General features: G+C 36.2%; 1 protein-coding gene and 1 pseudogene across 4 annotated transcripts in view; one reads left to right on the forward strand and one right to left on the reverse strand.

The window, feature by feature from the left end:
• UACA (uveal autoantigen with coiled-coil domains and ankyrin repeats) overlaps positions 1-12,666 on the reverse strand; it is an 86,927-nt gene that overhangs the window by 19,839 nt on the left and 54,422 nt on the right. For all 4 annotated transcript variants that reach the window (XM_060153240.1, XM_060153232.1, XM_060153236.1 and 1 more), the window contains 5 exons: positions 7,973-8,043; positions 7,763-7,869; positions 4,356-4,537; positions 3,148-3,185; positions 377-445 (listed from right to left, as the gene is read on the reverse strand). In XM_060153240.1, the coding sequence (XP_060009223.1) occupies positions 377-445; positions 3,148-3,185; positions 4,356-4,537; positions 7,763-7,869; positions 7,973-8,043 (467 nt within the window). The remainder of the gene's footprint in view (positions 1-376; positions 446-3,147; positions 3,186-4,355; positions 4,538-7,762; positions 7,870-7,972; positions 8,044-12,666) is intronic.
• On the forward strand, positions 5,050-5,481 carry LOC132531772 (mitochondrial import receptor subunit TOM20 homolog; annotated as a pseudogene).

Raw genomic sequence — 12,666 nt, forward strand, 5'->3', positions numbered from 1 at the left:
TTTATTTACATTGATAACCATCATTTTTATCACTATAATTAATTTTCTAAAAGGAATACAAATTTATGATTTATGGCCCCAAACAGATACATTTAAATCAACAAAAACTTACAGAAAGTTATTAAATTATTTACTTCCTAATATATATTAAAACAATACTTCTTGTAAGATAATACTGACTCAAACATTCATATCAAAAGTTAATTCTTTTAGAAGGAATTTGGCAAGAAAGTAGAATCACAAAACATAACAAGCTGCCCTTCCATCCCCTACTCATTTCCCCCGCATTTTTGCTTCCTTTCTTTTCCCCAACCCCACTACAAACAATGCTGGAATTCTTTGCAAAGGAAGATACCAATTTTTTTTTTCTTTTTACCTGAATGTTTTGATGCTCCCTCTGATCTGATTTCATATTTACTTCATCTAGCATCTGCGTCAAATTTCGCTTTGGTAAAACATAAGAAAACACAGGTTAGCAAGTATGAGAATATAGAAAAGTACATTTTCCTCAATAGGCAATACACCCAATTAGTGATTTTCAGTTTATCCAAGTTTAAATTTTGCTGTACAAAACACAAGGTGGCAGTGTTTCCACTTAAAACTCCAAATGGAAAGCATCTTTAAGGATATAGGTTTTAAATAAATCAAGTATAATCTATTTTTTAAATACTAAAAAAAAAACAGAATTTAAAACCCCTACTGCTAAGTATTTATTTTAACCAAAGTCACCAAATTTTAAAAAGGAGAATTTGTACTAGAGGCAAAACTCACGTTGTACTATAAAGCATCAGCTACCATTCCCAAAAGAAGAATTTGGTGTTTAAAAAGAGGAGGCGGTGGGGAGTTACATTAATGTTGAGAGAAAATATGGAAATTACTTCTTTGAGTACTGATGAGATAAAATATCAAAGGGTGTGATAAGAAAGAGATAGACAATCCACTGACTAAAGCTATATAAAAGATTTCTAAATGACTTGGTTGGGTACATGATCTGTTTTTGTACACTTACTGCTTTGAAACTTTATTCCAGCTTAGAGATTTGCTTTAATAAAAGTACAATACAATCATTAAACAAGAGATAAAATAATTTTTTTGCCCAAATTGATCTTTAAATCTACACAATAATTTAGAAAGGTATTTCTTTCTTCCTTTTTGAGAGCTAAAGAAACAAAACGTGAATGCTTTAATTTTCCAAGATAATTTTATGTTCCACATTATTTGTTGACTCATGTGTTTAAACTATCGTACTAAAGAGCTTGGATTTAGAATTAGAGGAACAAGTTCCCATTAAGACGATGCTCTGTATCCACGATTTGGCCCAAACTACATGTCTAGCCTCATTCCTTCTACCAAAGGGCCATTCTTGACATGGAACCTGACTAGTCTCACCATACATACCACTTTCAGCCCCTGCCTTCCCTTCTGGTCTCTGGTTCCTGTCACTCTGCCCCTCTACTGCCCCACGGGCATGTTAAACATGCTCCTTCATCAGGGGCTTGGTACTTGCCCTTCCCTCTGCCCTTGAGGCTTCACCCACAGAGCCGCTGGCTCCCTCCTCACTTCCTTCAGACCTCTGCTAGAATGTCAGTCACTTCCTGACCACACCATCTAAAATAGCTTCCCGCCCTCTCCCTCTTCATTCCCTAATCCTGTTCTGCTTGTCTTCAAAGCATCTGCCATGGTGCTAAATACCTATCTGCTTACTGTTCATCTCTCTCACTGGGCTGGGAGCTCCATGAGGGCAGGGAATTTGAACGCTGATATCCCCAGTACTTAGGACAGTAATGGGCATATAGTAAGTAACTGAATACATCTTATTTTTTAAACTATACTGTAGGCTTCTTGATAACAAGGATTATATGTCCCTTAGGACACAAACAAATCCTATTTACAGCAGATATTTTAAAATGTATTTAATTAACAACTGAAACAAATGAGTTTTACTGTTCTTAGCAGAATATTAACTCCATGAATTCATTTAGATAATTCCTATTCATTTAGATACCATTCCCATATTAATACTCAATAATTCTTTCTTTTAAATACATGTATATTTCAGAAATAGTTTTTCTCTTAATATGTGTGAGATGCCTGGTATTGATATAAGAGGGCACATTTTATTTCCCTCTACACCCACTTAGGTTATCTGAGGAATGGGAGAAAAGGCTGAAACAGCTGCTCCAGATGGGAAAGAAAAGTGACAGCAGATATGACCCATGCAGGGACATATTACTTAATTGTGATGGACTGAAAAGGAAGCATGCTTTCATACAGCTTTCAAATTTAGGTGCGAGCTACAGAAATGATACAGAATGATGACAGGATGGCTCAGAAGGTACCTGATTACTTCTCTTCAGGGTTTGGAAGTGCTCAGGTCCCTCTCATTAGAGAAAAGCTGAAAGCCTGGAAGGGGACAGTCAGCAGAAGAGGAGAGCTGCCTACACTAGCTTTGGGTGAGATGGTTTAAGAGTGCACAAAGCAACCCCACACACTTTAACTCGAAGAGATCAGGGGAAATGATTAGACATCTACTGAGACTGAGACACAAAACCAGGGTTAAATAGTGATTTGATAATAAACTTAGTGCAAGGTACGAATTATTTCACGTACTGTGTTTTTTTAAAAGTCAAATCCTCATTAAATTAAATACAGCAAAAAAAAGAAAAAGAAAAAGAAATCAAAATGTTAACAGTGGCATTGAAATCACATATATAATCAGTTTTGAATTCTGTTTTCTTCATTTCTTATTGCTTGGAAGAATTTTCCCACATCAGGGGATATTCGACTCTGTTACTAAGGGAGAATAGGAGAAAACTGTCTAGGGTCTACCAAGCTAATATTCATCATCAAAGAAACTCAACAAGGTGCAATATTCCATACTTGAAAATGCTGGATGTTCAAGACCAGCAATCAGGAGTCTACTTATGTCCCATTGGATACATTCATTGTAATTAAGACCCATTGTCTCAAGTTGAGTGACAGTGTCTGGATAAAGCCTCAGGATCTCATGACCTAGGTTCTAACATGGGCATGATTAACTGGGAAGAGAGAACGGCATGCATTTAAACTCAAAACAGTTATATATAACCATTACCCAGGTTTACTCAACACTTTACTTAAACTGAACAATATACATAATTTTTTAACCTGTTGTAAAGATGGTCCTTTCTTCCAAACTTCTCTCCCTAAAGATTTAAAAGAGAGGGAAAGGGAGGAGAAAGAGGAACAGTGAAACAGCAGGTTAACTTGGGTAGATTTGCATTCACCAATTATGTAATTAAGTCAATATTAAAGAAATAAATTTTTAAGTTTCTTTTGAAGTTTACGACCTTACAGTTAAAACAACAATGAAATATCACTTTTGCCTATCTAATCGGCAAAGTATCTTTTTTTTCCTATGACAACATCCCTGTAGATGATATTCAATTCCAGGGAGGGGAGACAGGTGAAAAATACAAAATTTAAAACATCCTAAATTAGAAGGCAACTTTTCGATATGTATTAAAAGCTTAAAAAAATGTGCATAACCTGAAACCTCTTAATTCAATTTCTAGGAAGTTATCCTAAGGGTATAATAAAAACATGCTAAAATATTTATGCATAAGGACAGTCACTAAATGGCTATTTATATTAGTAAAAACTGTATAAACAACTTAAATGACACCTATAGAAAACTGCTTAATTAAATTAAACTTAGATGGAATTTTATGCATCGATAAAAATCATACTGTAGAAAAAATATTTATTTATGAGGGAAAAGTCTTCGAACTATATTACACAAAAAGTAAGCTACAGCTCACTACAGGTGACCTCAATTTTATGCATAGAGAGAAGACTGGAAAGATATTTCTCAAAATGTTAGTAGACCCTCCTCAGTGGTAGAATGAGTGGTTGATTTTACTTGCTGTGCTTTTCTGTGCTTTCCAATTTCTCTTTAATAAGCATACGAAAATACTTGGCACAAGTATTCAATAAATCTTACTTGAATATTTTAAATACATGTTTAAACAATGATTCTTTCTTTAAAACTTTTTAAGTACAAGAGCTTAAGCACTTCACCCCTCCTCATCAAAAAATATATATTAGCAAAACACTTTATTTGGCTCTTTCTTTTCAGTTCTTAAATTACTCCACAGTAGAGTAGGGTTGACTGGATAAACTGGACAATAAATGTAACACACACTGCCTCAGAACAAGTGACTATAATGTAAAACCGCAGAGCTGGGGCAGATGAACCAATACTGCTTATTGTAAGGAGTGTTTTGCCTCCTACGAACTGTAGCTCTACCACCTAAATCTTTAAAAGCTGCTCTTTATTAACTAGCACTTTTCTAGTGACAGAAAACTGCTGGTACCTTTGCTGGTATTTTCTGATGCAGTCTTCAGTAAGGTTAGAATGTCCAGATTGTCAGCAATTCTTGCATAGTAAGAACTATCATGGCCAAGGGCATCCAGCAAGGTTACATCAGCACCATTTCTGATTAAGACTTCTACTGCATCTTTGCAACCATACTCGCAACCTAGCATGAGAGCAGTCCTAGAAGGCAAGATGGAAGAATAAAAGACCTTGAGAAGGATCAAAAAAAATTTTCAGAAATCTCTTTCAGAGGTCCCCTTCTTAAAGAACAGATATTACTTTAAAAAGCCACGTTGTTATAGACACAGATTTGACTTCATATTTTTATCTTATATTTTAACTCCATTGCATTTATAAAACACATTTGTTTTGTGTCTTAGTTTGCAGAGCTAGCATTTTACATCTACCTACACACATCTGTTACTTCTACTACCAAACTAACCTCCTTTATTCCAGTCCTTCTATGTACTACAAGTTAATTGCCACAAAGATCTTCCACAACTGATACTGTCACCTTATCTGTGCAAAACCTACAATGATAAACCCAGGCTATTTAAATCACTTTGCAGGCCTTTCCGCGTCCCTCGCGGTGGGCGGCAGGACAGAGTGGCACAGTCCTTTCCGAGGGTTCTCGGCCGAGGGCTTCATCGTGGGCCCTGCTGCCGCCAACCCCACTCCTCGTTGGAGAGAAGATGGAGGGCCGGAACAGCGCTATCTCCGCCGGTATGTGCGGGGCCCTTTTCATTGGGTACTGCATTTACCTTGACCCCAAGAGATGGAGTGATCCTAACTTCAAGAACAGGCTGCGAGAACAAAGAAAGAAACAGAAGCCTGCCAAGGAGAGAACCGGACTTTCCAAGTTACCTAACCTTAAAGATGCTGAAGCCGTTCAGAAATTCTTCCTTGAAGAAATACAGCTTGCAAGAGTTACTAGCTCAAGGTGAATATGAGAAGGGTGCTGACCATCTGACAAATGCAATTGCTGTGTGTGGACGGCCACAGCAGTTACTGCAAGTGTTGCAGCAAACTCTTCCACCACCAGTGTTCCAGATGCTTCTGACTAAGCTCCCAACAATTAGAGAACTGTAAGTGCTCAGAGCTTGGCTGAAGATGATGTGGAATGAGAAACAAATGTCAATATAATAATCTCAATTTAAAAATATTTTAAAAATCTTAACTTGAAAGATGATCAGCTCTGGGGGAGTAAGGGCAAATAAGCTTGTTATGGACTGTCCTACACTCAAATCTACCAAAGTTAATTTTTACTTTGTGTAGATCCATTTGTCTGTTTTATTTATTTTCCCAGTGAAAAGTGTATTTTGTTAGAGAGGTTTTCATTTTATAAATACACTATCAGTTACTGAAAAAAATAAAATAAATAAATCACTTTGTGAACTGAACCACATCATGCAAACGTCACCAGTGAATCCCTTCTATTCCAAAACAAGAATCAGATTCCTGTTCCTGATTTCTCTCTTTAGAAGAGCCTTTCTTCTCCTACACATCTCCTTCACATTTTCACACTTAATTTTAAAATTTGCCTTCTCAAATAAATCTTCTTTTTTTGTTGTTGTACGCGGGCCTCTCACCATTGTGGCCTCTCCCGTTGAGGAGCACAGGCTCCGGACCCGCAGGCTCAGCGGCCATGGCTCACGGGCCCAGTCGCTCCGCGGCATGTGGGATCCTCCCAGACCGGGGCACGAACCCATGTCCCCTGCATCGGCAGGTGGACTCTCAACCACTGCGTCACCAAGGAAGCCCTCAAATAAACCTTCTTTGATTAACCCCGTTATCATGGACCACTGGTTTATTCTGCCATGATAGAATCGTCAGCACTTAAACATTTAACAGTATGATTGGCAGATCATAATAATGCAACAATTAAATCATCATGGAAATTTAGAAGTACTCTAGAAATTCTCTATTTTTACTGCTGAGGCAACCAACACTTAATGAAATGAAGTGACTTATCCTATATATGATTCTGTCTTCAATTGTGAATATTGAATTTCATACGGAAACTGATTTTTGCCTTTATTTGATGTCTGTTCTATTCCTCTTTTATTCTCCCCGGTAGTTGCTGGAATGCAGTTTTACATAAAACAGGCATTAACAAATTTTTTGTTATAAGGGAAAAAATGTTATAGGTAAGACAGGAAGAAAGAAAAGAAACTTGAATACAGAGTGTCAGAAACAGATTTTAATTTACCTTTAAAACCATTTGATATGTCGTCTAAATATAATACACATTGCCCTATCGCATTGGTTTTTTTGTGAAGTTCCAATGAAATAACACAGACAAACATACTTGGAAAAATATAAGAGAAAGCATTGTATACGTGGATCAGCCAGATCACCCCTTTCTGATCCTAAAATTTATTTTTCAATCAAATTTTCTTAAACATGCTTGGAGCCAGATCACAGTATCACAAAAACAAAGTAATATTAAAAAAGCCACTTTCTTAAAAATCACATTAATGATTTAATTGCTTAAGAATTTCCTCCTTTGAGATGCCTGAACAATGAAAACAATCAGAGCTATAAAGTCTGACATCCAAAGACTAATTATACTTATCTACTTCCAGTGAACTACAAACAATAGAATACGTGTTTAGAAGAATAAAAGTAACTGAAAAGAAACCAACAATTTTACCAGTAATCATCTATACAATCTCAGAAACTTGTCATAAATTACTGTAATGCTTCAACTGGTGGAAGGGATGTATTTCAGATACTTTGTTGTCAGAAACTCCGTGACTATAAACATCAGAATTATAATATAGCAAGCAGCATGATACACTAGACCCAGAAAAGAGGACAGAGAGAATTACAGATAGAAATTGTTAGTGCACACCAACTAAAATAACATCAAATACAGGTGCAGAAATAAATTAATGAAATCTGTATTGGGGTACAGAAATGAACTCAGTTTCAAAGAAGGAGGTGGCATTGTGCCCAGCAGAAAGGAGAGAAAACACCTTGAGAAAATCTACACTGAAACATGTCAAGCTCCAGGACACGCAAGAACTCCCTTACTCTCAAAAGATTCACTAATGAAGAAGTAGAGACTGTAAATGTCATTTTTTATTCTTCTTCCTTATTTGAGCCCATTTCATTAAAGATTATTTTATAAGCTCAAAATAACTAGGATATAATTACTCTTTTCTTCAGTTCTTTGACCTGAACATAGGCCATAATCACTGCCTGTATTTCGAGTTTACCATGTCTTCATCCCCCATTTCCCTCTCCCTCCTTCTTCAGCCAACTCTGAAGAGTAAGAAGAAGTGAGTGCTAATTCCAAGGAAGGGAGAACCACAGGGGATAGAAAGGCCAAGTCACAGCAGCAGAGCTTCAGGATCACTGTGCATCGAGCTGGTGTCTGGGGAGCCGTGATAAAAGAATTACCTGTTTTGTTTGTCTCTGGAATTAATATCCGCCCCTCTATCTATCAGCAGTTGACATATTGTTGGCCTACACATCTGAGTAGCCAGAACAAGTGGCGTCCGCCCATCCTAAGCAACAAGAAAAATAAGACAGCATTCAGACAACGAGTCTCCCAAAACATGAAAGTCAGAACACATGAGTTGAAATGAGAATAAACATAAACTGACTTACTACATCTCTGGTATTCACTGAGGCCCCGTGGTCGCAGAGCAGCTGTATGCTAGAAGGACAGTCTGCCATAGCTTTGAGGAACAAAGGAAAATGATAAATGGTGAACATCTGTTGGTAACACGTGGTGTTTTGCTAGACCCATATAAGGCCTAAATTCTTCAATCCCTAAAGTACTAAACTTCACATCCTTCACTCTCAGTTTAGCATTATAAGCATTGATTTTTCTATCTGAAAATGGATTAGACAAGATCATTTTGTAAATTTTGTATAATTTATTAGGACAGAGGAACACTGTTACTCTTGCAGAGGACAAGAATATACTGCTGTGCTAAGGGTAACCACTGATAATGAAAATCACACTTAAACTTTCTATTTATAGTATATTTTAAAGTATGGCTATAACTTACTGAATCCTTGAAGTGTTAGTGCAGTTTTTTTAAAAGAATCACATACTTTTTTCTTTATAGAAGACCCACAGTAAATAAAGTATGATTCATACAGTTCATATTTCCTTTTCAAAACAGAAACTGCAATGTCTGCCCTTGATGCAAAAGCAGGGTCATTTTGCTAAAAATTATATTAGAAAATCACATGATGCCTCTTCTCTGATCAACACTAGAGTTCATATTTGTATCAGGAAAAAAGTGGTCAAATTCATAAAGTACGATTGTGTTTATACTTCCCATGAGTTTTTATAAAAGTTTTATAAGTTGATATTAGTTTATTTGCACAAAAAAGTACTAAGTCAGCGTTCTTTTTTTTTTTTTGGTGCAATTCAATGAAGTAAAACCAAACATACATTAAAAAATCAAGTCAATTTTTCATTTCTGATGTCTTTAATCCAGCAAGTCTTTTATATAAAATATATAACCAATCTTAAAAAAAAGATAAATTGAAACTGAATACATTAATTCAGGAATTATAAAATAACAACCATTCAGGCCCAATTAAAAATAAGAAGGAAAAAATGTAAAGCATAAAAAATTCCAGAGTTATACTATACTGAACAAATCAAGTCAGTATTAAAGGTGAGATGATGGAGAATGCCAGCCATTCATCCTTGTTCCATGGTAATAAAACTGTGTTGGGCACAGGGTGGCTCACCTAGACCATAGTTCCCAGTCTCCTTTGCATGAAGGCATGACCACATGAGTTAGATCATGCCAATGGAGTCTGACATGAGGGACATGTGCTACCTTCTGAGTCTAGGGCTTTAAAAAGTGGTTATACATTCTTCCATAATCTTTCTCCTTCCTGCTAGCAGGATCACAGGTACCTATTATCAGCTTCAGCCTTAAAGATGAGGACAACACCCCCAGGCAATGGTAGAACTGCAAAATAGAAGAAATCTGGGTCCCTGAATGACTATATGAAGCAGAGGTACAAGCCAATCTGATCATTAGGGCTGTAACATGAAAGAAATAAATTCTGTGTGTGTGTGTGTGTGTGTGTGTGTGTGTGTGTGTGTGCGCGCACGCGTGTGTGTGTGTGTTTAAAGCAAATGTTATTTTATTTTGTCACAGCAGTATAATCTTATCCCTAACCAAGACAAAAATTGCTATCAGGAGTCAGGTGCTGTTGTAACAGATACCTAAATTATACAGCACTGGTTTAGTGGTTGGGTACTAGGTGGTCAGTAAACATATTTCAGGCTAGAAACCTTGTGATTTTTCTCACACTGTGGCAAAACGTTTGATAGATCTATCATCTGTGCTAATTTACAAGGTACACTGTGTGACTATGGAGCCTTTCTAGGTGAAGCAATAGAAAAGAGCCCAAATTTTAGGGCATATTGGCGGCTGCTACTGCTTTTAGTAAGAAAGAGATGAGGTCAACAAGAAAGAGATGAGGTCAACAAGAAAGAGATGAGGTCAAGCAAGAATTAGTTATGAACACAGATGGAAGGGAATAGAGTTTCTAGATATTTGGGACCTCACAGGTATAGAGAAGCCAACTGTTTCTCTATACCAAACAGCAAGATATAAAACTATTGTTGGTCACAACTTTTCTCAAAGACAGCCCAATAAGGAAAAATGAAAAAAAAAACAAAAACAAAAAAACCAGATCCAGTCCTGGAATAAAGATCAGATTGAGGATACTATATTCCCATCCAAGACTATTACTTCAGATGACTTTGAGGTGGCAGTATTAAAATGAACAAATGAACCTATTTACAAAACAGAAGTAGAGTCACGGATGTAGAAAACAAACTTATGGTTACCAGGGGACGGGGTTGGGGGGATAAACTGGGAGATTGGGATTGACATAACACACTACTATATATAAACTAGATAACTAATAAGGACCTACTGTATAGCACAGGGAACTCTATTCAATACTCTGTAATGGCCTATATGGAAAAAGAATCTAAAAAAGGAGTGGGTATGTGTATATGTATAAGTGATTCACTTCATTGTATACCTGAAACTAATACAACATTGTAAATCAACTATATTCCAATAAAATTTTTTTAAAAACTCTGTAAATTAACCTAATGTTCTACACAGTATTGAACATTTTATAAATAAATTTTCTAAATTTTGGTTAAAAAAATAAAATAAAATGAGGTAGAGAATCATGAGTCCAGAAATAAAAACAAGAAATAAAGGAGGGTTAAGAACTTTATGTCCAGAAAATAAATGGTTCCTGACATATGAAAGTGGCTGGCAACAAATAGGCCAGAAACCTACCAAGGTTTTGAGGGAATGCACTACCCCAAAATCCAAAAGCCCAGTCAGCTAAAACTAATAACTCTTCCTGTGCTTAAGCTGCCTATATAGAGGGCATACTTTCCAACATCCAATTTACCTGTGATCTTGGAGGATAATGGACAAGAACCTCCCAGAAGGCAGAGCTAGGGCCCACAGAGGACAATAAGGGATTTCTCCTAGGAAACAAAACTGGGGGGCACCTGAAGGAGCTAACCAAGAAATTTACTCCAAGATCTCAGCTGAAAGCCTTTGCAAGTTTTGCTCAGCAGTATCTGAAACCTGCTGTTGAATAGTGACTGCTGTGTATTTCCCAGTTCTCCTGTTCCCAAAAGGGAGTCTTTATTTTACTTATCCTGTTCTTGCTGCATCACTATATTGTGAGGAGCAGATCTCTTTTCTTTGAGTTTACAAACTGTTGGACCATGAAGAGCCATTTCAGAGCCAAAAATACACAAGTGCACATCACCCAGAAATCCCAGACTTTGAGGTGGCTTCGGTGACTGAATTGGTTATGTATCCTCTCCCTTGGGGTGGGGATAATGTTCTATGTGTGGGAAGTAGGGGCTGCAGGAATATCTGGAAGGCCAGAGGGCTGGACTGTGGCAATTGTTACCAAAATTTGTTCTCCCCTTCTTCTACAGTGTGGCAGCTCGGCCATGACTAGTTATCTTGAGATTACATTTCTGGGCCTCCTTTACAGATAAATACAACCAACTGACTTTGATCTTATTGATAGATTATGAGTAGAGGGCTATTTACCACTTCCAAATCTGGGCCTCAGACTGTGGGCATGCGCTCCTCCTATTCTCTTTCCCTTTCCTGCCAGCTGGAACGCAGATATGACTACAACCCTGCTGCAATGACATTGCTGAGGAAGATACCAGAGGAAAGTGGAGCAACAAGATGGAAAGAATTCAGTTCATGAATGACCTCAAGCCACCTGCCAACCTATACCACTCCATTTTTTTTTTATAAGCAACTGATATTGGAGTTCTTTTACTACATCAACTTGGTCTTCATTCTAACTTCATCTGTATACCTACTGAACAAATATTAAAATTTCAATCTGTTAAGTTGTACCAGTTTTAAAAACAGGGATAATAAAATCTATAATATACAAAAAATTACACATATTTACTGTACATATTTTGATGAGTTTGGACAAACGCATACACTGTAATACCCTCACCACAATCAAGGTACTAAACATATGGATCACCTCCACATATTTCCTTGTGTCCTTTTGTGTGTCTGTGTGTTTTTTGGGGTTTGTTTTTGGGGGGTATTTTTGGTGAGAATACTAAGTACTCTATCCTCTTAATATATTTTAAAGTACACAATACCATATTGTTAATTATGTGCAATACGTTATTACATTACATTATACAATAATTATATACAAGTTTTGTATAATAATTGTACCTCAATTAAGCAGTAAAAAAAAATAAAAACAACTAGAAAAAGTTGAACATTGAGTAAATGATACTGAAAACATTTTCAAATGCATTAGGTGTAATAATGGTATTACACTTAGGTTACAAAATAGAATCATTATCTTTAGAGATAAAAGCTGAATTCTTTATAGATAAAATTATATGATGTCTTGGATTTGATTTAAAATATGCCAAGTAGAGGAGAATAATGGGTGGTGGTATAAATGAATCAAGATAAGCCATATGCTGACAACTGTCTCAGCTGGATGAAGGGTATAAGGTATTTTAATATGATAGTCTAACTTTATGTTTCAAATTTTCATTTTTAATAATTTTTAAAACATGATTATTAACATTTTTAAAACGTGATTATTTTTAATTTTTAATAATTATAACATTTTTAATAATTTTTAAAACATGATTATTAATAAGGTTGGATGGATTAAAAAACAACTATGAGAAGGTGGTAGGAGAACAGAAATATCATGTGACATATATTTATACTTCATTAAGCAGCAAAATCATTTTAAAATTTCCATCAAACAATAAA

Source organism: Lagenorhynchus albirostris, chromosome 1 (genome assembly GCF_949774975.1).
Source record: "Lagenorhynchus albirostris chromosome 1, mLagAlb1.1, whole genome shotgun sequence".
Classification (NCBI taxonomy): Eukaryota; Metazoa; Chordata; class Mammalia; order Artiodactyla; family Delphinidae; genus Lagenorhynchus; species Lagenorhynchus albirostris.